Here is a 23,497-nt window from a genome sequence, read left to right as displayed (position 1 = left end):
TCGTTCCCAGTTTACCCTGTGAAGTGGACGACTGAGCCCCGCGTGACGGTCAAGGTAACTTTTGGCTTGGTATAACACATGGCAGTTGTGCCCAGGATGTCCCCATGATGTCCCCATGACGTCCCCATGACGGACCTGTGACTTGAACTGAGTGATTTACATAAGACTCGTAAGAAGGTTTTCAGTAAGAGAAGAAGACCGTATTATTATTCTTACAAAGAACCACATTATTTTATTACAGCTGGTCCGGCTTCGAGAAAGGTACATGGTAATGGCAACGAAAAGCGGAAATTCCGAGGTCAGTGCCACGATTAATTTCTTTATTACCACGTCGATCTGTGAAATGAACTTTTAAAGAAGCAGACTTAGCTTTTAGACAAGCCCCTAGCTTGACAAATCTTTGATACTCTCTCCCAATCCCCTGGAATACATACAAATTTCTTTGTAAAAAATTGGCAAGTTCAGGGTCCCATATTAAATTCTTATGAAACTTCGCTCATTCACAAAATTCAGCGTTATAGTTAAGAACCGAGGTTCACTTTGTGTTTGAATGGAAAAAATTGGGAAAGCGTGACAATCTTGTGCCAAACAACTGGAACCATTCTAGAGGGGTGGGGTGGGGGTCAATGATGGCCACTTCTTTTCACTGTTGTACACTCATTTTTTCTTAATTTGTAATTGTGATCATGGTATCTTTACAGGAAACATTTCTGGAGAGAGCTGTAGAAGTTTATAAAGAATGTGCCAAAACTGCTTCCATCACTAAAGCAACAGTATCAATCCTAAATCAAGATTCCAAATCCGACAAAGTGGAATTAAACATCTTCTCACAATGGTCTCAAAGGGATTTGGAAAGAAATGAAAATCTTAATTTTCAGAGAAGCCATGTTGCAAGTTATGAGACATCTTCTAAGTCTTTCCTTAATATCAGAGAGCCTTCATTTCCATCAGAAGTTCAAAATATGTGAGTTTTGATAATGATTATTTCCAACAGTTAACACCCCCCCTCCCCACCCATAACAAGTCCTCTCTCATTGCAATAGGGTGACTTACTTGTTGAAAGTTTTGGTTGTGGATGTGCTGTACATGGTATGTACAGCACCCCCTCCCCTTCCCCCGCACTCTGTGTTCTCTAGATCCTGGTCCCATTTCCGGCTAAAATATACCTGTTTATGAAATAATAAAACAAAGAGAAAAAAAGTAATTGTGATCACCTGAAGCACAATTTAGACAAAAGCTCTTAATTAAAGCCGTTATGTGTTCCTTTAGGAATCACACTCACTAATTGCTTTTTAGGGAAGAGACTTACAGTAGATCAAGTCCACATATGAGCCCTTTAGTGGCACATCAGGTGCATGCCTGAGCTTGTCCTGGTTTCTGTAGTACATGAAGTGACTAGGAGTATTTCTGTTCCCCTTAGATAGGATGCTAACTAGTCCATCATAGGGTTAGTTTTTCCCCCGGCATTAAATTCGCTGGTACCCATTTATACATCTGGGAGGAGAGAGGTACTGTTAGAGTTAAGTGTCTTTCCCAAGAACACAACACAATGTCTCCGGCCAGGGCTTGAACCCGGACTGCTTGATCAGGAGACAAGTGTATTTCCATGAGGTCACGGCACCTCCATTGACAAGAGTCTAATAGAGCCCTAATAATTATTATGAATATGATTCAGTACTAGGAAATTGAAAGGGAAACTGTCTGTATGGCTTGCAACTGTGAATTCTGATCACTTTGACAGGCTTTGTCTCATCATTATGAAACAGCTGCGCTTTTTTTTGTTTTGTTTGTCTTTCCATTTAAATAGACGCTTTTAGTTATTTTATAGTTACTGTAATAGATATGGTCACCAAAACCTGGACCCAATATTAGAGATCCTGACCAGGAAGTTTAAGTTAAGTCATTGACTAACCTCTATTTAATTTATACATCAAATTCCCAGTATCAGTTATTATTGGATGGCTTCTGTTAACGCTAACCCTTTTCTGCTTATTTTTTCTTTTATTTTTATAGACAACTGAGTTGTGTTTCACCCAGTGGACAGCTGCAGGCCATTGTGCGAAAGGTTCCTGGTAACAAGGGAAAAGAAGATAAGCAATTCTTAGAGGTACACATGTGGGTTAATTATTTTCAATAAAGTTTTATTTCAAATTACTTATTCTATGTAATCTATGTTCTTGTGAACCTGACACAGATTGTCATAACCTGTTGTATGTCTGGTTGGATGTCTGGTCAAAAAAGATTAAATTAAATATTAATCTTATGATTTTGTGTGTTACTGGCAGTGTAGTTTAATTATGTCAGATCTATATTTACTAGACATATATTTTTGATTAGCAATTTTGTAGGTAGGTGAGAGGACTTTACCTGTTCGGAAAACTATTTTGTAAAATGGACATATTTATTATGGTTTAGATTTGGTCTAGAAGTCACCTCGTCAAGAGTATTGATATCCTGGCTTGTGAAAAGCATGGGAAAATTTATGAAGACAGTAAGTTGTTTCTTTCTGTCTTTTTTTAAAATATTTTTTAAAATTAAATAAATGTCAAACCCTGATTTTCCTTTTATCAGTTAATTAATGTTAGAGCTAACTACTGTCAAGTCAGTGAAATTTAGGCTAACCTGAGTGCCATTTAGACTGACCAGAATGCTATTTAGGCTAATCAAAGGGTCATTTCATCATTTCATCCATTACTGTTTAGAATACTGTACCCCTCCTTCAAGAACATGGCCATTAAAGATTTTTGACACCCTGACTTGTGTTTAATTCCTTTGTTCAGTTCAGTTTGGTTGCTTGGCTTGGTCAGCATCAGAAAAGTCATTGCTATACGTGGCAGAAAAGAAGTTGCCAAAAGCTGTTTCATATTTTGAAAGACAGAACACAGGTATGTACACTGACCAATTGAAAATGTATAATGTACATTTTCTCAGTGTCATGGTACGTATTAATCATATATAACTTTGTGACAGACTACATTACATCTGTATATATTATAAGGGTCATTGATGAAGCATAAGGTAAAAAAAGCATGTTTAAAGAACGAGACAGAGTTGAAGTCATTAAGCATGCAGAAAAAGAGTGAGGCCTGTATTCAACCATCTTGACTGAACAAGCTTGGTCAAGAAAGGGATCATTATATATATATATATATATATATATATAAAGTTAAGATGCTTCGAGCCAACAGGGATGCCACGCGCCAGAAGGATCCAAAAGGATTCGTAGTCCAAACCTCGAGTAATGAAATTTGTAGGCAATTGTGGAAAACGAGGACGGACAACTTCGAGCGAAAAAAAAAAATATATATATACAGTAAAAAATCTAAGAAATCTAAAAAAAGGTTTAAAAATTTAATAAAAATAAACGTTTCGGTCAAAGACCTTCATCAGTTGCAGTGCAAGTGAATAATAAATTACAATGACCTTAAATAAGTTTACAGTATAAAAAATGACATCATATTACAAAGATGATTACATAACAGGGCGTGGTAACACATGAAAACGAAAAAATTAACCAATGATAAACAATCGGTGATTACTAAGCGAGATACTATGACAATGCGGTACAAAACTCAAAAGACACAAACCAAATAAGAATAAATAATCGAATATAATACAAATAAGATTAATATCAAAAAAGTAACGCGATTCGTCGAGTCAGCCGAAAGTGTGAAGGGACCCGCGTGTAAAATATTCAATGTTCAAAAAAGGCGGTCCCAAAATCCCCAAACAAAGCCCTTGAAACTATGCCGCGGCAAGGCACAACAGGCGCCCTAAACAGGGCCCTTAAACAACAATAATGTAATAAATTCCCCGATGGGAGCCCCTGAGAAAACCTAGCGCTAACAAAGCGGTGCATTTCAACAGAACACCGCACGACTTAAACGACTTTTCTTTCCAGTGTATTGATCAAGTGCAGATAAATGCAAACAATACAAGTAACATCGAAAAGCTTTTAATCACTAAAGAGGCATATTGGAGTGCACAGTTGTTCTCTCTGGCACCTTTTGGCTTGAACAAACGTCAGGAATTCCACTCGAAAAAAAGAATAAACTACAATTAGCGCAAAAATAACTTGCAAATTTGGCGGTTATCTTAGTTCAGGTGTTCAAAGGCCCTGACCTTGGATCTTGTTAGCTTTGTTAGCGCTAGGTTTTCTCAGGGGCTCCCATCGGGGAATTTATTACATTATTGTTGTTTAAGGGCCCTGTTTAGGGCGCCTGTTGTGCCTTGCCGCGGCATAGTTTCAAGGGCTTTGTTTGGGGATTTTGGGACCGCCTTTTTTGAACATTGAATATTTTACACGCGGGTCCCTTCACACTTTCGGCTGACTCGACGAATCGCGTTACTTTTTTGATATTAATCTTATTTGTATTATATTCGATTATTTATTCTTATTTGGTTTGTGTCTTTTGAGTTTTGTACCGCATTGTCATAGTATCTCGCTTAGTAATCACCGATTGTTTATCATTGGTTAATTTTTTCGTTTTCATGTGTTACCACGCCCTGTTATGTAATCATCTTTGTAATATGATGTCATTTTTTATACTGTAAACTTATTTAAGGTCATTGTAATTTATTATTCACTTGCACTGCAACTGATGAAGGTCTTTGACCGAAACGTTTATTTTTATTAAATTTTTAAACCTTTTTTTAGATTTCTTAGATTTTTTACTGTATATATATATATATATTTTTTTTCGCTCGAAGTTGTCCGTCCTTGTTTTCCACAATTGCCTATATATATATATATATATATATATATATATATATATATATATATATATATATGGTAAAAGGATAACTACAGTATTTTCTTGCGGGCAAGAAAGTGCCATCTTGCCCACAAGGGTAGCCAATTACAGCTTTGTCAGTTTTCGGTTCATCTTGCCCACTCACAGAGTTAGCTAGATATTTATTTAATTAAATAAAACATATATGTCCTATATAGGTCCCTATTGGAGAAATACAGTACCGGTCAGACATGCTCTTGTTTTTCTTTTTTTGCCAGGCCATGGACTGAGCTACATGTATATTTTTTCAACTGTAATTTATGTCTCTTTTTTATTATTTTTATTTATTTATTGTTTTAGATGTTCCGTCAGACAAGCCATCTCCAGAAAAGGTATTACTGACACTAGAGCACATATTCATATGCACAATTAAACCAGAGATGATTTTATTAGTCTGATTTTCTTGGATACAGGTGTAACTTAAGGTGCATTCCTTTGGGATGATCCAGATTAGGATCAATGATCCAAGATCCCAAAGAAATTAATGCACTCTTAGAACTTCTCTCCTCTTCTTTCATAATTTTTCCAGGGAAACAAATTTGAGTTTAAGGACGACTGGGGTGAACAGCTTGTTTCCAAGTGCACGCCTGTGCTTGTTGTCTTTGATTTAACAAGTGAGGAAATCAAAGTGATGGATGGTGTACCTGATCACTTGTCTGCAGGACAGGTGAGGAGAACAGTTTGCTTACTCTGATGTTACCTAGTGTTAGCAATGTAGAGGGTGCAATGAATGCGATTAGGATGCTCTCTACACATATTGCAAGGCTACGATACTGTTGTAGGCATGTGCAGTGTGCAGAGATTACAGTTACCGAGGGTTCGATATCCATAGTCACAGAGGGCTTTGTAGTTGTATGCCCTTGAATTGATAAACTGTTGTTAATGTTTATCTGCACGCATTGCAAACCTTTGATATTATTATAGGCATGCAATGCGTACACAGAATGCCACATCTAGAGAGGTTCTTGTACCGATAACCTAAATTGATTCATGTTTGTTTACAAGCATTGAAAGCCATATGGTCCTAAGTTTATTTAATATTCAAGATTTAAATGACATTTGTTTTTACCAAACTTTAATTGATTAGAATTTAATTTGTTTTTACAAGTTATAATAATTGTTTTTACATATAACATTATATATAGTCATCTTATAGAACAGATTGAGGTTTTTTAAGAGTTAACAATGGGATGTGCTTATTGTCTTTTCCAGGCATGTTGGGGTCCAGATGACGGCAGTGTTGTGTTCATAGGTTGGTTTCATGAACCATACAGACTTGGTCTTATCTACTGTCCAATCAGAAAGTAAGGACAATTTGATCTATTCATTCACATAGTGACAATCACCAGTTTACTTGACCAGCCAGTTGGATGTGTAGATGAATTCTTAATATGTATTTATTTAATATTAATTGGATAGAAGATATATATGACATGGCGGTGGAAAGATATGAATTTATATTTGAGCGATAAATACAATATTCTATGAACGAAGACAGCGAGTGAAAATAAAATGCATATCTCCAAGCCAGTATGTAATTTTCTTTTTATTATACAGACAAATTGAGTGCTTGCACAAACAACCATGAAATAGTGTCATCAGTATCTAAGGATGTGCAGTGGCCTCATGGTTAGTGCGCTCGACCCCAGAGCGAGTGGTCTAAGTACGAGCCCTTTCCGTGGACATTGTGTTGTGTTCTTGGGCAAACCACTTTACGCTGAGCCTCACAGTGCCTTTCTCCACCCAGGCATATAAATGGGTACCAGCGAATTTAATGCTGGGGGGTAACCTTGCGATAGACTAGCATCCCATCCAGGGGGGAGTAGAAATACTCCTAGTCGCTTCATGCTACTGAAATGGGGATAAGCTCTGGCCAGATAGTTCACTAGTAAGGCTATAGAAAAACCACCCTTGGGTTGTAGATGTAGAATTTTATGATTGGTGTATTTTCCAACTAACTATGGTGTGCAAGATCTCAACCAGCTGTGGAAGTGTGGTATTTAGTTCAAAGGAAGGTTAATACATGTTCATTCTGTGTTCAGGGCTTAAGTGCTATCATTAAGTTTTGAGTCACCTGTAACTTTGATCTTCATACCCATAACAAACTTGTTACTTTGTGGGTGTCAATTGTATCAATGAAAGGCAATTTCATCCGTAACATCAAGGGCCTATCAAGCATATTTAGCTGTAACAGATGTTACAGGTTACAGCCCTTTATGGCAGCCCTGGTACCATACTTTATCTTTCTTCTTTTTTCTTGTTTTCTTCCCAGGAGTGCTTTGTTTTCTCTCTCACTAGATGGACAACATCTTGGTAAGCATGATGTTTTGTTGTTGTTGTTGTTGTTGTTGTTGTTTCCAGAGTGCTAGTAACTCACTAATTACTGTTTTTAATAATCCATCTTATTTTGATCACTATAAACCAAGTTACATGGCAGTAGTGCATGCTCTCATAGTGGCCTGCATCATGAATAATATTGCATTATTTATCAAGTTCTAATGCATGTGGTTGCAGGCCTGTGTCACGTGTCAAGTTTGATATAATTGACCCTTTCAGTGCCAGTTCCTCGTACTGATAGCCATACTATATATAGTTATTTCAATGAAAGTTTGATAATTTTGTAGAACTTTTAACTAATTATTAATACAATATCACTTTGTTGATGATTTTCTTAATTCTTGTCACCATTCTGCTTGACAACATATTGTCATTGTAACAAGAAATTAGACTTTCATCACTCCTTTGTTTCAAAGGGGTTTTTTTTTGGCAGCAGTTGGTAATTTTCAACGGCTGAAGCATTCTGTTCTTTCTCAAAGTCTATGTATTTCTCTCAATATTGTTGGATTTACAGTATCCCATTCTTAGGATTATTAACCACTCAAGGAGAGTAAACACTGCTTTTATTTATACGTTTGTTTCAATCCAGAACAACTGAGTGACGTAAAATATGCCGTGCATTCACCCCGCTTCAATCACGACAAAGAAAAGTTGGTAAGCTGTTTCGTTTTTGGTTGTTTTTGTTTTTTTAGCGCATATAACATTTGGTACCATATTATTTTTACAGTCAACATACGTTTATTTTTTCGCTATGAGTTATTTTCTTCTATTTTGATATTTCCCCAGCCCCAACCCCTTCCGCTTTAGCGCGCTTATCCCACGCGCAGGGTTAATATTTTGCTAAGCTTGCGATCTCGACAAATTCAAGACATAAAATAAATGGTCTGAAGACCGACTATATCATTTTTAATTAGTTCTCATATTTCCAGTTGAGATACCAACTTATCGTATAAATAAATGCACGCATGTTAGGACTATTTTTACTTATGAACTGTTGCTAAAGCTCTAAATAAATTTTAATGCCATTTCCTTATCTAGATTTACATTGCCTTGGATGTTGGTGGAGCGCATTGTAAATGCGGGAGACTGATGCAGGTTCGTATAGTCACAAGCTGAACTTCACTGAATCTTTCGGTCTCGAGTGGTTTTCGAGAGAAGAACGATCCCTTCAAAGTTCGCTTTTTAGTTTAATCTAAAGGCTTCTAGTTCAGAGTAAGGGACCGTTCATTTTTTATGAGGGAGGGGGGGCTGGTGGGATTTGGGAAGCACCGTTTAAAAATCGCATGACCCCCCCCCTCAGCTTACCAATTTTTTCACATGGCCCCCCCCCCTTATAGCGGTCATTTTTTGGGATGACCCCCCCCCCCCAAAAAAAAATTGAACAAACAATATTTAGATTTCAACTTTTTTAATATTTCTCTATTATCCCCCTACTTCAGGTTATTGTGCTCACTATAAAGACAATATTTACAATCTCTATACGACAGAGAGCTGTTGTTTAAAAAACAAATCAAAAGAAAGAGAAGTCAATTTCGGATCTCCTAGTTATGGCTCGCCTTGAGCGTGTGGCATTTGGCCTCTCATTGGCATCTTCCTCATCTGAATTGATGAATGCAAGAATGACGTCACTTGAGTCATCTTCTCCCCCAGAGTCAATGTCCTGGCATTTCTCAGTGTTGGTTGGCCAGCTCTGAGAGGACTCTTCTGCTACAAGCATGAATGTCTTACAATTACCTTTACTTTCTCACTCTTGCTGCTTTTCAAATGCTGCTTCAGCCCGTGGTGGTTTGAATACTTGTTTAGTTCTGGAACACGTAGCTTTTTAAGCTTGGTTAGACCTTCGCACAACTCAGTCCAAGGATAATCCTCCTCCCTACTTAACTTTGCCTTTTCTTCTGCTCTCTTTTTCCTTTTAAATTCCAGCACTTCAAGATGCTGAAGATAATCCACCACAAACTTCGATTTGAGAATAAACTTATCTGCAAATAGAGCAGCGCTCTCTGGGTCAGATAAAACCAGCCTGCCACTTCCATGCTCTTTCTTCTTTATATTGTTAATCCAATCGGGGAAAGAGCGCATTACTACATGAGCATCATGAAAGAGGCTCATTCCAAAATGCGCAATAATGGCGAAAGCGACGAGTCGTTTAAGAAAAGGTTTACAGCTGAACGATCCAGGCAGTTTGACATCTTACAAGCAAAAGAAACAATTTTTCTAGGTGCGGATGGCTGTTCAGAAAGGGCGAGTGAGTTTTCCATGCAAGGGTACCAGTTGAAGCCCAGTGATGGAAGAAAACTAAACTTCTCCATCAAAGAGCACAGAGCAATGGTGGAAAAGTTGAATGTCATATTGAAAGATGTAAAGGAACACGATTCCACACTCTTTCAGTCCAATGGGCTTGCTTTAAAGCAGGGCGAAGAATTTGCCCACGGTTTTAATGTAAAACAGATCAAATGTACAGAAGCTAAGTTGACGAAGGTCACGCAGGACATGGAAGCACTAGAAAATAAGAAGAGCAATTATAACAGCATATTCAAAGGCATACTCAAACAGCACATCAACAAAAGGAGAAGCAAAAAAGAAAACCGCAGAAAGTCAAATGAAAGAAAGAGGAAGCGGACTGAAAACAACGTCCAACGAGGTTATGGAATCTGTGTTGGAAACCCGCTAGGAAATGATCTTCCACAATGCCTTGTGTACCGTCCTAGAACGGCCGTCCCGGAAGAGTGTCTTAAAGTTGAGGATGTTGCCACGTCGATATTTAGAAGAGATGGGCCATACATCGCCCAGCTCTTGGAAGGGAATTATTTCACCAATGCTGCAAGAAGCAGAATCACCACCAACCTTGAGCGGGAAGTCAGAGATTATGTTTACACTTTCATGTACCCTGAAGAGTACACTCTGACGGAAAGCATTGCTGCTTCTTGCAGCATTGGTGAAAGAGACTCCCATAGCAGCACAGGCGGCGACGAAGAACTCGACGACAGCGGAGATGAAGATGAGTGCCGGTGAAAGTTGTATTCGAAAATAACGGTGTTAAATACTTCTTTTCAGTAGCTACAAATGCTTTTTGTCGCCAAACGTTTTTTTAAAGCAGAAGGAAAGTTTGTAATAAATTTGTATCCTGCCTTCTATGTTTATTCTATAGCAATTTTTTTGATATTCAAACATTATGCCATTTTAAAGTTTTTCTAAAATATTTCACGTGACCCCCCCTTTTTCCCTTATTTTTTTGGGATGGCCCCCCCTCGAAAGCCATTTTTTTTCGCATGCCCCCCCCCCCCAAATCCCACCAGCCCCCCCCCCTACCTTATAAAAAATGAACGGTCCCTAATCACGCCGCCTTGTGGGTCATGAAAACGTGCACTTTTTCGATGGAAATTACGAAACAAGGAGCTTAAAGCTTGCGGATGAAAATGCGAAATGCCGAGTTGTATGTGAAAGGAGCTACAGTTATTTACAGCTTGCAGCCGCTTGCAGCAAGATTGCCCGAACTAGCGTCAAAGTTGGAAAGACTGGACTGCTCCCACTGGTTCTACATGTACACCAAGTACAGGAGAGACCGTCAGAGCAAGCTTATTTATCACTCAAGAAGTAAGGAGAAACACTCGACTACGTCTCCTGTTTCCCACTAGACTTCTTTCGTGCTCTACCGCTTCCTGGTTTCTTGACAACAGAACAGAGCTCAGTCGAGGCTTCTTTATTTGTAGTTCGTATAGTGTGATCGTCCCGGTGAGGGTAGTTCCGAAAAGAACTGTTGTTGGTGACTGACGTTTCGACAACCTGAGCGGAAGTCATCTTCAGAGTCAAGTGAATAGTTTTTGTCAGTCGATGATGTTATAAGTCTGGTCCGTTGAACATGATTGGTCAGTTTAGCCATGATGGTATTGGCTGAAAGACTCGTGTAAAGTTTGTCATCAGTCATTGGTGGGTTTCGATCCTTCTGTTGTTAGTCAAATTGGTCGGTTTTTGGTCCGTCTATTGTTAGTCAAATTAAGTCGGTCTGTTGGAAGTCCGGTTGTCGGTTTCGTTTCCGTCATTGATAAGTCGTTTGTAAGGCGCCGGTAGTTGTTGACATCTGTTAAGAGTCGTTTGTTCTAGGTTAGTGTACCAGCTTTCCAAAGTCAGTCGTTGAAAATAGTTTGTACTGTAGGTTAAGCACTGAGCAGAGTCCCAGTCAATGTTGTGGTTTGTCAGTTGATGTACAGCAATGTGATTGTTGGCATCACCATTTCTCATGGCTCGTTTGTGTTCAGTCAGTCTCCTGTTAAGGTTTCTGCCAGTCTCACCAATGCAGGAAGCCTGGCAGTCGGAGCATTTGTTCTTGTAAACTGCTCCCTGTCAGTTGTTAGGTTCGTCTCTGTCTTTCACGTTGGTCAGTAAGTGTCGTAACGTAGTTGTAGGTTTGTGGGCTACACGGATTTTGTAGGGCTGTAGGATCCGTGAGATGGTCTCAGAAGTACCCTTAATGTAAGGTATAGTCACTGTAGTAGCAGGCGTTGAGTTCCTGTTCGTTGCGTCAGCTTCAGTAGGTCGGCGTTGTAGCGTTGTAGTTGTTTTTGTGAAAAACGCTTTCAAGGTATCTGTTTTCGTCACGTAAGCTGTCCGGTGTGTCACAAACTAGTTGCGCTCGTCTCGTCAAAGTCTTTATAGTCGTGGCTTTGTGTGAAGTCGGGTTGTGGGATGATTCGTCAAGTAATCTGTCGGTATGCGTCGGTTCTGTGTACACTGTCGTTCGCAGTTCCTTGTTGTCGCGGCTTACCAAACAGTCTACAAAAGGAAGTTTTCCATTTTCTTCGATCTCTTTAATAAACTGTATGTCGGCGTTCTGTTCGTTTAGGTGGTCGTGAAAATCGTCAATTTCGTCTTTGTTAACGGCGGTAAAGGTGTCGTCAACGTAGCATAACCAAAGCGGTATCGTTTGTCGGCAAGTTGCAAGGGCGCGTTCCTCTACGTGTTGCATCACAATTTCAGCGACAACAACAGAAACAGGCGACCTCATGGCTGTTCCATGCAACTGTTTGTAGTGTTTACCGCTATACTGAAAGTAAGCCGACGTAAGGCAAAGGTTCAGTAAGTCCATGATGTCTTCTGTCGGTAACGAGAGTTTAACAGTGGATTGTTGTACACTCACGGTACACTGTAATGCCAATTGAAGTGGAATACTGGTGAGCAGTGATTTCACATCAAAAGACACAAGTTTTCAGTCGTCAGGTATCTGTACTGTCTTAATAGCGTCAATAAAGTTATCCGTAGATTGTAGTTTGCGTCTTGATTTGTCAGTAAGGGGTTGTAGTATTGTCGTCAATTACTAAGACAGTTGATACGTAGGGGACCCACAGAATGACACTATAGGTCGCTTCGGTATACCAGGTTTGTGCAGTTTCGGTAGTCCGTAAAGTTTCGGTGGTTGAGGTACTGAGCACCTCAGTCGATAGTAGCGTTGAGTGTCAAAAGCGTCAGTCTTTTTAAGCGTAAGTATTTTGCTGTTAAGTTTACGTTGAAGTGCTAGCGTCGGGTCGCGTTTAAGTTCTTCGTAAGTTTGTTTGTCGTTAACAAGTGCGTCCATTTTGTCAAAGTAATCAGTCTTGTCCATAACAACAGAGACACGTCCTTTGTCGGCTGGTAGTATAACAATGTTGTTGTCGTTTTTCAGTCGTTTCAGTGCTTGTTGTTCGTCTTTTGTCAAGTTATTGTCAAGTTATTGTCAGTCGCAAGTCTGTGCCCCCTCCCCCCCCCCCTCCCCCGCAATTATTCGACAATTTTTCTCCTACTTGCTAACTAGATTGTTAATCTCTTTCATTGCAGTATGACTGGACAACGAAGGCAACCTCCATCATCACAGATGTTGTGGACATTCCAGAAAGTGAGCTTATTATTATAGCTTTGAATATTTTGTTTTTTTCGCTGCCAGTGAGTTCAAAGATCATTAGCCGAAGAGCATTTTCTGCGCGTCATTATCTGTTGCCGCTTGCAAAATACTTTAACCAATCAGGGCAGGGATGATTTGTTATCAACCAATCAGGTACAAGCAAAGACTAGACTGACTGAACTTTTTCCGCGCTTAACTGCTACACTCTTTGCTTTGTTCCCTCTGATTGGTTAATTAAAATTCTTACTGCTGTGCTGATTGACGCTTGGATAGCTTTTAATTGGGTTAGTTCTCCGTGTCGTCAAAGAACATTTTCAGTGTTCAAAGGAATCTCTGTTTTTAGAAGGCGGATTTCCTGGTATTTACAACGTTCTTCTCACGGACCGTTGTTGGTCGGCGGATGGGAATAGGGTCATCCTCAGTACTGCATGGAGAAGTTACAAGGTTGGTGTTTGTTAGTATAGGTAATCATACGGTTTCGAGTTCAATTTGGAATTAATTTGCACGAGTGAGTTTTTCAAAAAGCTACTGACCGAGAAAAACCGTATGATTACTTATTAGTAATATAAACATGAAAAAATTCGCGTGGAGGACTGAAATGCCAGAAGATCTTTCTTGAAGCCATTTTTTCTCATTCGTGAAAACTTTTTTCAAAGTTTCCACACTAAATTTTCGTCATCATTTTATGTGATATCATTGGCTTAGAAAATTTCCTATTTTCTTTCAGCCAATCACAATCTAGAACTACGATGTGTAATTTGCACTGCTGCTACACTTTTTGCACTTTTGTCACACTTTTTGCACTGGTGTTACACTTGAACTGCACTGCTCTCAGCCAATCAGAATCGAGTAATGTTTTCATGTATATTATTATGTAAAATACTTTCGATTCATTCATAATTCTATGCCATCTAGTTACGTTTCGTTTCGCAACTTGGCTAAAGTCTGTTGATTTTTGCAACGTGCAAGATTGCCTTTTAATCGAAACAAACCTCAAATTATTAAAAAACCACAATTTCGAAACACGGAGACAGATTGTGAACGACGACCTTGAATAACTGTTGATTAAATTTCTCAAGCTACAGTAACCTAATCAAGAATAACTAAAGTGGATGCTTCCGTTATCAAGCCTTTGAGGTTTCTCGACGTTAGATCTTTGCAGTCAGCAGGAGAAACAACCATTCCTGGAGAATCCGAGTAGTTTCCGATGATTTACGTCCAATCATCGATTGGCGAGCACTCCGAAGACTTGTGAGGGTGGCTCGTCACTATTGGCACTTAATGCGACTTAGCTACACGACTGCTGGAAACTGCGGGCTCATTTTTTTTCCTCCGACGTTCCTGATACCAACCAGAAATGTTCTATGTTAACATAACACCAGAGAGCTCTACCGCTTGGTGCGGCGCTAGTTACCGTTTACAATCTGTTTCATTATTCCTCAATCTTAAATTTGCCAGAAAATGGCTTTTTATATATCAAGCTTCGCTCTTTACAGTAAATTGCGTTTAAAGTAGGCTTTTAAGTAAAAAGGCTATAAACTTCAAGAGCTTTCGTTTGAATTTGTGTCGGGTAAGTTAACATCAGTTCAAACCTACCAAATAAAGCAGTTACAGTTGCCGGATAATCACGCTGTTTTACTTTCAGAAAATCATTCTCATTAATTGCAAGGACAAGTCGGTGACAGATTTGACTACTGGTGAGTTACGAAATGCCGAGCTTTAATAAAAAAATAGCGGAGCAGTCTTCGCGTCTCAGGTCTTTGAGTTATATGTTTTCCCTTCACCTTTGTACCGTAATCTTGGGTATTTCTGGGTTCCGTTTTTTTAGGGAAGAAGGAGGATTCTTCAGAAGTTAAATATTAAACAAATATCTATTTTGTGTGTCTTGAATAGTGCCTTTATACGAAAAGGTACTTACCATCCGATTGATCGAACAGAACAACTCAATTTTCATTAAGATTTAAAGTATCATTGCTATAATTTTGGAGTCGAAGTCTCTTCGACTTTGCTTGACTCGTATTCAACTTTCTTTTTTTTTTATTAGTTCCCGGATCATGGACTGTTCTTGATATATACCATGATATCATCTTGGCCTCATGCGCTTCACCAAACTCCCCTCCTAAACTGGTAAGTTAACGATCTCGTGGTTTCGATTTGTGACAAGCTAGCTTGAGAGAAAAGCAGTTACTCCATTCCAAACAAGTGAGTTTTGGGCCGAACATCTTACCTTGATGACGCAGTGATGTTAGTGTCTCTGATTGGTAGTTGCTTGGATACGATAACTTTTTCGCCCACAATTATCGACCAATCAGAGACGCTCGTTGACCTATGTCCGAGCATGGTTTTTTCTAGGTTGAAACTCGAGCGGGGATTGAGGCAAGTGTACAAAAAGAGAAGCAGTTGTTGTTCAACTAAGAATTCTAAGAAGTCCGAAGAAGCATGAGTGTACAGTATTTAATTCAGCAGTTTACACTAACAGAGAGAAACTGCAATTTTGATGAAGTGGCTTTGGTTTTCCTTTCAGATGATAGCAGCCTTACCAGCTGTCATCCCAGAAACTGGCCTGTCCTGGATACAAGTAGGTACTGTAAACATTTCTGAGTTTATTTGTTCAATACAGTTGCTATTAGAGAAAAGAGTAGACAGTCTCGTAGAAGTCAGTAGATGGTCTTTGTCGAACGTGCTTGGAAACAATCGCATGTCTGCTTGAGAAAGGTAGGCAATTCTTTTGTTCTTGCGTCGGAAAACGGACGCAGGTTGGAAGTTAAACACGGTGTACACAAAGGTAAGACTTAAAAGACGTCTCCCTAGAAGTGTTGTTTTAAAGTTAACTGCTGACCAAGTACTGGTTTTCGATTGGATCGCAGGCTCAAACCAGGTTAATTTATTTTAGTCAGAAGATCCGCTTTTTAAGGCTTGGCTAAATCTATATATTACTACTGCTTGGTTGGTAAGTGGACATTTTTTGTCCATTCGCTACTCTAGAGGCGAGAAGAAACCTGGGGCGAGTCAAATGTAACAAACAGACAAACAATAGCATATAGTTCTACAGGATGACGGCGAATATGGTGTCCATTTTCCTAAGTATGTAGTTACTATATGCCCACGTGTCGTGATAACTGTTTCTCTTATGATCTCTCATGCTTATCGTTTCAGTTTCGTCGCTGAAATACCATTACCACTCGTAGACTAGAAATGATCAAAGTAATGTGATTATATTTCATTCTCTTCTTGTAGCTCAATCTGAAGGTCAGAAATTTGAGGAGGAAATTACATGGGAGGTGATGTCAATTGCACCCAGCAGCGATGCGGGTAATTAGTCCTTCTAGCTTCGTTTAGATTCGCAGTTTCTTAGAGAAAGAATTTATTTTCCCTCCCATATCGAGAATTAGGTGCCAGTCTTATGGAAGAAAAGAGAAACATTTAAAAGGCAATAAAACTCTTCATGTTTTTCTACACCAAATACCCTTACCAACTAGGGGAAGCACCCTGATTTTATACTTTGGTAGGAAAGTAATTTGTTTATGTTGTTGACGAGTAGACACACTCTGTCAATACTAATATTTGCGTGTCTAGCGGGTCGGGTGTCACAGCGCCTTGCGAGATGTAGCACTTCGGTGCGTAACGCAGTTGCGTGATAGAGCCCATTCCTTGTGACGTAGAACCTCGTGTAAGCCACCCCTTGCATTACTCCGCGCGAAAGGCAAGGGCGACGAAAGAGGATAGTTTGTGTTTCACCGAGGAGTCTCGCAGGAAACTATCAACCTTTACAACGCACGTGCTGAGCCTTTTTAATACTCAATAAACTTTCTCTTTAGGTACTTTTCCGTTGCGGTTGCCGTCACTGTTTGGTACTCAGCTCCTCGCGTGATTCAGCGCATTGCGTGAAGCAGTTGTTTTCGTGATGAATAACCTTGCGTCACATTGTCATGGTTATGAATTTGTTTTTTTCTTTGCCGACCGTACAGATTTCAGAGATGAATATGAAGCCGTTTTGATGAAGCCTATCCTGAAAGAGGACACCAAGGCGCCGTTGATAGTTTTTCCACATGGAGGTCCTCACGTGGCCTTTACGTCAGAATTCGCTCTCTACAGTGCCTGCCTTTGTAAACTTGGTTTTTCAATTCTCAATGGTAAGGCATAATTCCTTGTACGTAATCCTTCGTTTCTTCTTACTGACGATTATAGTCCCTTCCCTGCCCCCTCCTTTTGCAGTCCCCCTGAACTGTAGCCCCTGTAGTCAATCCATGTCTCAAGTTTGTAGCTCCAGTACTCTACGCAATAACCCGTTGAGTGCTCAGTATAGCAAGCGGTTGCCCTCCTCCTCGCCACATCTCTTAACATGTAGCTACCTTCAAAGAATGTTGCAAGGGTTAACCGTACAGCAAGAGCACCGATATGAAGTGTACAATTAAACAAGTTATAACCTTTGTTTTACTTTCAGTAAACTACAGGGGATCCTTGGGATTTGGCCAAACATCCCTTCACTCCCTCCCTGGAAACATCGGAACCCAGGATGTGCAGGATGTTATGGTCTGTTGGAATATTTTACCGATCATTTCAATTGTAATTGTGCGCACAGTGTCGTGACTTTCAAACAACTAAATCTTGTTTGTTTGTCTGTTTTCAGCGCGCGGCTACCAAGGCTCTGGAAAGCGGGAAGTCGGATAGTTCAAACGTTTTTATCATGGGTGGATCCCACGGGGGATTTCTGACCGCACACCTTATTGGCCAGTATCCGGTAAGACGACTATATTTCTTAAAAAGCATTTGTTTGGAGTTGTTGTTTATTTCTATTTGATTTTGTTGTTGTTGTTTTCTCTACGAGACATTTCTAACTACGACTTACTCCCGCTGAAGTGCATACATGTACGTATTGCGGACCTAGAATATTTTGACTGATCTTCCTGTGAACTGCTTTCTTATGTTGCATTTTGTCCACTGTATATCAGGACTTCTTCAGAGCAGCCGCCATGCGCAATCCTGTAGTGAACGTAGCAGGTTAGTAAGATTCTTCAAGCTCTTTGTTGCTGTTAAAGTGTTGTCGTTGTTGTTGTTTTGGACCTCCAAGCTATGTAACTTTCTTCTTTGTTTATTTCCTAGAGAGGTTGTTTTCACAGTTGTGGTTTGTGAATTATACTGTCTTTTGTTTTTGTTTGATTGTTAATTTTTTTTATTTTTTATTTTTTATCTTTTTTTTGCTTGTTTGTTTTTGTAATTGGACGAAATATCAGAATGAGAATGATAGCCACCTTGTAAGGGAAGGCACAAAACAAATTAAAGTAAACTAAAGGGAAACAAGGGTCGATTATTGGTAAAAAAAAAAAGGTAAAGTCTGCATACAAGTGGGCCATTAGGCCGGTGCTTATCCCGGTTTCTGTAGCATAAGGGGACTTGGAGTATTTCTACTCCCCACTGGATGGGATGCAAGTCCATCTCATGGTTACTCCCAGCATTAAGTTCCCCGGTACCCATTTATACACCTGGGTGAAGAAAGGCATTGTGAGAGTAAAGTGTCTTGCCTAAGAACACAACACAATGTCCCCGGCTAGGGCCCGAACCCGGATCGCTCGATCCGCAGACGAGCGCACTGTAAACGATTTTAAAATTCGAAAAAAAAAAATTGTTGGGTAATTTTTCAACTATTGACAAACTGTTACCTCAACTCTTTTAAATTTCGCGTTTAGATTTTACTTAAACAGAGCCTCGAAAATTCCCTTTGAACGTGAATATGTTGTTAATAGTTCCGTTGCATAATTCTCTTTACTATATCTCTCAGTTAGTACGTGCGCTGTGATTGGTCAATTTAGCGGGCCGTACTCTGCTGTACGGCCCGCTAAAATTTAAAGTTGGTTTTGTTGCCAAACCGTTTCGTGATTTATCGCTAAGTGCTCTTGACTTTTTTGCTCTAAATTATGTAATAAAGCGTGCTAACGACTTCAAAACAATTTCAAACTGACTCGTTTTGCTTTCGAAGTGCGTCAGAAATTTGAAGGCTTTCCGAGTCCGCGTGAATAGAAATCGTTTCCAAACCCGTCAGGCACACAGTAGAGATATAATAAGTATCTTACTAACCTCGTCTTCTCGGTCCGTACTGTAAGTTACGGATCCTCGTTTTTCCCCTTCGATTTATGACCCGCGCGCTTCGCGCTTGGGCCATAAATCGAAGGGGAAAAAACTCGGTCCGTAACTTACAGTACGGACCTCGAACACGATTAGTAAGAGGTATTTCTTTTTTAAAAAAAATCATACATCTCTTTTCTCGATTTATAGGTATGACAGGCATATCAGATATTCTAGATTGGTAAGATGAATTTACTTGTTGTTGTTGTTGTTGTTGTTGTTGTTGTTGTTGTGTTGTTGGGGTCTGTGTGAATGGTATCTATGATGTGATCATATCAACAGTGAGAACTGCTTCATACGGACCGACAATGGTGAACAAAAGTCCCTGGGACACTTATGTAATGCAACTAATTATTTGTATTTTACTACTAAAGTTTGAAAAAGCACTACTATCCATTACACGACGCGTTGCTGTCCCCCCCCCCTCCCCTCCCCACCCAATACAATGTTGAAAATCAGAAGAAATAGGTGATCTGCATGATAGCGTCATTTGACTACAACTACCATAATCCTTCACTTTTTCTATTTCTTATGTTAATTAGGGCAATTGTTATTTAAAACCCAATGGGAATTCAAAATTTAAATAACAAAGAAAAACCACAGGAATTCTGATAGTCGTAGTCAAATGGCGACAACATGAAAATCTGCTATTGCAGGTACTAGTTTTCAACATTGTATGTGGGGTGGGAGGAGACGCTAGGCAGGTGAAGTTGTGTTCGCGTCTGGCGTGTGTGCAAAAGCAATAAAAGTGCAAATATGTCCCAAGAGTTTTTTGTCTATGATTGTAGCTTGGTTCTATTCATATTACATGTCGAGTCTTCTAGGCATTGGCTTCTTTCTGCCAGGCCACTACGATTGATGGCGCCGTCTTGCTCGGATCGAAACCACTTAATGGAATCGTTTCAATCATGCTGGGATTTAACATCTTGTTAATAGAAACTACTTCGTGAAGTTGTTTCAACCATGCTGGGATTTAACATCTTGTTAATCGAAACTACTTCGTGGAATTGTTTCAACCATACTCGGATTTAACATCTTGTTAATCGAAACTACTTCGTGGAATTTTTTCAACCATGCTGGGATTTAACATCTTGTTAATCGAAACTACATCGTGGAATCGTTTCAACCATATTCGGATTGAACATGTTGTTAATAGAAACTACTTCGTGGAATCGTTTCAACCATGCTCGGATTTAACGTCTTGTTGATCATGATTTGTGCAAAGCGCTACACTTCAACTTAACATGACTTCAGTCCTAGAGTGAACCTAGAGATAATCTGCTCTTTTGTGAACACGGTAGAAGCTAAACTGGTTTATGACAGATTTTAGGTTTGCGCGAGTGGTGGTTATCGGGAAGCTTGAAACTTAAAACTCTGAACATTGCATGTGGCGCCTTTGTTCAGCAGATTGTTTCCATGTTTTGGATCACACCTCCAATAGTTTCCAAAAGACGGTAAAAGAGGCTATGCATATTCAAAGAGAACAACCCTCCTTGAATCAACAATTACACACCATGTAAATCTAAAACTATCCTTATAATTCTCACACTTCCACGCTTTGCTGCATTTTGTTGTCACTATTCATCACAATTAGCATGTTTCCTTTGTGATATAAATGATACCGTGCAATCAGTCGACCTTATCGCCTGAAGAAGACTAGCAGTAAGCAGTCGAAACGTCGCGATCTACATCTCAAGTGACTACATCGTGAGACAAACGATAATACACTTTGTTATTGCATCTACCACGATGAATAACAACAACCTTTTCCTCGACATGTTTCTACTTATTTTAAATTCAACTTCCAACGCTTTGTACATCAAGCAACTGAAGATGACAGTAGGTTCTGTCGAAGAATGCCTTTCAAACGTAAAGGTTCTGTCGTTTTCTTTAAATTATTTACTAAATATAACAGTTATATGGTTCAACTTTACAAGTCTTGCTAACTAACGGGAAACAAAATATACACTCGTATTAGGAAGTGAACTTTGCTTTGGATTTGCCATATCTACGTTTTCTTACTTTAATTTACCACTACCTTTTTTTTATTTTAGGTGTTACTTCGAAATCGGAGGGGAATTTCAGTATGACATTGTACCGACTCCAGAAACGCTCTCCACAATGCTGGAAAAATCCCCCATCACCCACGTGAAAAAGGTACGTAGTTCGAAAAAACATCTTGAGCTATCTTGTCCGGTATTTTTCCGGTAGCTGGTGTCTTTGTTTAACAGTAGGAAAGTGTGTCTCAGTCTCCTAATGAACTTTTTCTGTGAAAAGGGGAAAATAACACAGGTGTCATTTTACACCCCTACCCCCCCATAACGGCCACCTGTCTACTGCGACCACTTTCTTCTGTCCCCTAGGTTCAACTGTATTTCATGCCCGGGGGACCCCATGTGAAAAGGTCGGGGTGAGACCAAAATCAGTGATTTACACGCCTAAGCGAGACGACGAGGATCCTCAACCTTTTAATATGGGATTTTCCCCCGGGAATTCATGTAACACTCCGTCAGAGCGTTACATAGCTGAGTCACGCAACATTTTCTTAGAAGATTAAGTCACAATAACCGTTCGTAATAAGAAATTCCGTCATCTCACAGGTTAAGACACCAACGTTGATAATGCTGGGAGAAGAAGACCTTCGAGTTCCTCCAAGTCAAGGAAGGAGTTTTTACAAAGCTTTAAAGGCTCAAGGAACCGAAACAAGGTAAGGCTGTTTGACAGTGATGGTAGACTTGGATTAAACTATTGTCTGAAGTTGAACGGTGTCAGTCTGTTTTATGCGTTCGGTTAGATGGGAAGAGCAAGAAAAGCGGAGAAGGTAAAAAACAAAAACAAACAAACAACTAAGGAAAGAAGAGGGGTGTTTCGTCGGGGAAGGGAACTGGGAGCGGAGGGGGTGGGGGAGAGGGGTGTAAGAAGGGAAAAAACACTTCCCCGCGCACCGCATTTCTCTCCTATTTTTTTGTCTCTCGTCGTTTTTTGCGCCATCTAGTAGTGAAATTCTAAGTGACTTAAGTGTACATTTTATGTACGATGATAATGTTAGATTTGCCACACAAACAATTTCATAAGCTTGGTGACGAAACCAAGAAGCTGTACGCCTCGCGCGGAGTCCGTGTGTCCGGGGAGAATTGTACTCCCCTATATGGGCTATATGGGTATGTGGGCGCCAAAGGGTATGGTTTTTTAGCCGTTTTGTCGGATATAATATATAACTGAGATAAGATATATATAATTGCGCGCTCTAGATCCGGCCTTGAATTGGGTGTGTTTGTCCAACTATGAATTGGGCATTATTTTAGAAGAGCCAGGTCTGTAAAAGGGCATCGAAGGGGTTTACCTTCCCCGGGTATGAGTGCGAGTGAAAATACACAATAAGCTGAACGTTCCATTTCCAGGTGACCCGGTGGCTTAGCAGTTATGCTGAGTTAATATAAGAACTAACAAGTAATGTTGTTATTTTTAGATTATTGTCCTACCCCGATAACAACCATCCGATCGCTAAAGTGGAAGCAGAGAGTGATGTGTTCATAAATATGGCTCGATGGTTCCATGACCATTTGAAGAAGTAGCTTCAATGATGGCTTGAGGCGTGATTGATTTGGAGAGCTACACCACGGCTAAAGACAAAGGGGATTTGGAGCGAGCCTTGTCCCTATTCTTCCACGCCTAGTTTGACAAAACTCTTTCCTCACGAGCTCACTTCGAATAGTTCTCGCTGATGACGTAGCCCCACAGAAGTTCCTATACTGTTTCTCGTTGGTTGTTGCTAAGTGATAACTACGTCATCAGTAGGGAATTTGTCGGGTCAAAGGATCAATAGTGTAGTACACACGATAACTACTAATAATTATTTTTTGATAATGTTATGAATAGAATGAAAATAAACAGCCCGCCTAGAAGTAATCTTCTGACGTTTGGCCGTGGGAGACTTGGGTTTTACATTAACCAATCACTGCAAAGTATGGGGAAGGAGTCTTAAAACGTATAAACACGAGAGCGTGACCACGACACATGATGTAACGTGGTGACAGTGTCGCGGGTAAATGACCCAAACATTTCTGAAACTGAAAAGGCTGAGCGAGACATAGCGTCAGGCGTAACATGGAACGTGAAATGCGAACTTTTCCTCGCTCCACGTTTCCGCATTGTGCACGCGCGAAAATTGTGTGACGTTTGCGTTCTCGCCGGGCTTATCTCCTTCTTGCAGGCCGATTTTAGAGCTTCTCGTGCCTTTTTAACCCCGTCTCAGCCAAAATACATGTTCTGGCCGTTTGCGTAATGTGAAAATGGCACTCTTTCATATCCAGTTGTCTTACGTATGGACTAGTAAGCTTCTCGATCAATAATCTTTACTTCGTTCCATGCA

General features: G+C 39.8%; 1 protein-coding gene across 3 annotated transcripts; it reads left to right on the top strand.

Annotated features, from left to right (window-relative positions):
* Window positions 1–31: 31 nt before the first annotated feature.
* LOC110060474 (acylamino-acid-releasing enzyme-like) lies at window positions 32–23,034 on the top strand. Of its 3 annotated transcripts, XM_089276470.1 has the most exons (26): window positions 32–169; window positions 242–298; window positions 702–964; window positions 2,014–2,107; window positions 2,416–2,491; window positions 2,781–2,885; window positions 5,094–5,125; window positions 5,323–5,460; window positions 6,006–6,097; window positions 7,066–7,106; window positions 7,720–7,784; window positions 8,169–8,225; window positions 12,939–12,996; window positions 13,346–13,446; window positions 14,648–14,699; window positions 15,047–15,129; window positions 15,527–15,584; window positions 16,240–16,314; window positions 16,971–17,135; window positions 17,447–17,535; window positions 17,633–17,743; window positions 17,955–18,003; window positions 19,276–19,306; window positions 21,180–21,282; window positions 21,726–21,832; window positions 22,595–23,034. In XM_089276470.1, exons 2-26 carry the CDS (start codon window positions 266–268, stop codon window positions 22,698–22,700), a joined length of 2,184 nt encoding a protein of 727 aa, XP_089132596.1. In that variant the 5' UTR covers window positions 32–169; window positions 242–265; the 3' UTR covers window positions 22,701–23,034. The 3 variants fall into 3 exon arrangements, with proteins under 3 accessions (XP_089132596.1, XP_089132597.1, XP_020622916.2); XM_020767257.2 differs by having other exon boundaries at window positions 61–298; XM_089276471.1 differs by lacking the exons at window positions 19,276–19,306; window positions 21,180–21,282; window positions 21,726–21,832; window positions 22,595–23,034 and having other exon boundaries at window positions 36–54; window positions 17,955–19,034.
* Window positions 23,035–23,497: the final 463 nt, after the last annotated feature.

The sequence above is a fragment of the Orbicella faveolata genome, unplaced genomic scaffold (genome assembly GCF_042242905.1).
Source record: "Orbicella faveolata isolate gen_17 unplaced genomic scaffold, um_ofav_v1 contig_4, whole genome shotgun sequence".
NCBI lineage: Eukaryota > Metazoa > Cnidaria > Anthozoa > Scleractinia > Merulinidae > Orbicella > Orbicella faveolata.
Note: the sequence above shows the minus strand (reverse complement) of the source record. Positions and strands in the feature narration are given on the sequence as shown.

Coding starts and splice junctions, on each gene's coding strand:
- LOC110060474 (XM_089276470.1), top strand. CDS start 266: ATGGTAATGGCAACGAAAAGCGGAAATTCCGAG. Junction 15,130..15,526: donor CAAACTCCCCTCCTAAACTG/GTAAGTTAACGA, acceptor TTTTCCTTTCAG/ATGATAGCAGCCTTACCAGC. Junction 17,536..17,632: donor AGGATGTGCAGGATGTTATG/GTCTGTTGGAAT, acceptor GTCTGTTTTCAG/CGCGCGGCTACCAAGGCTCT.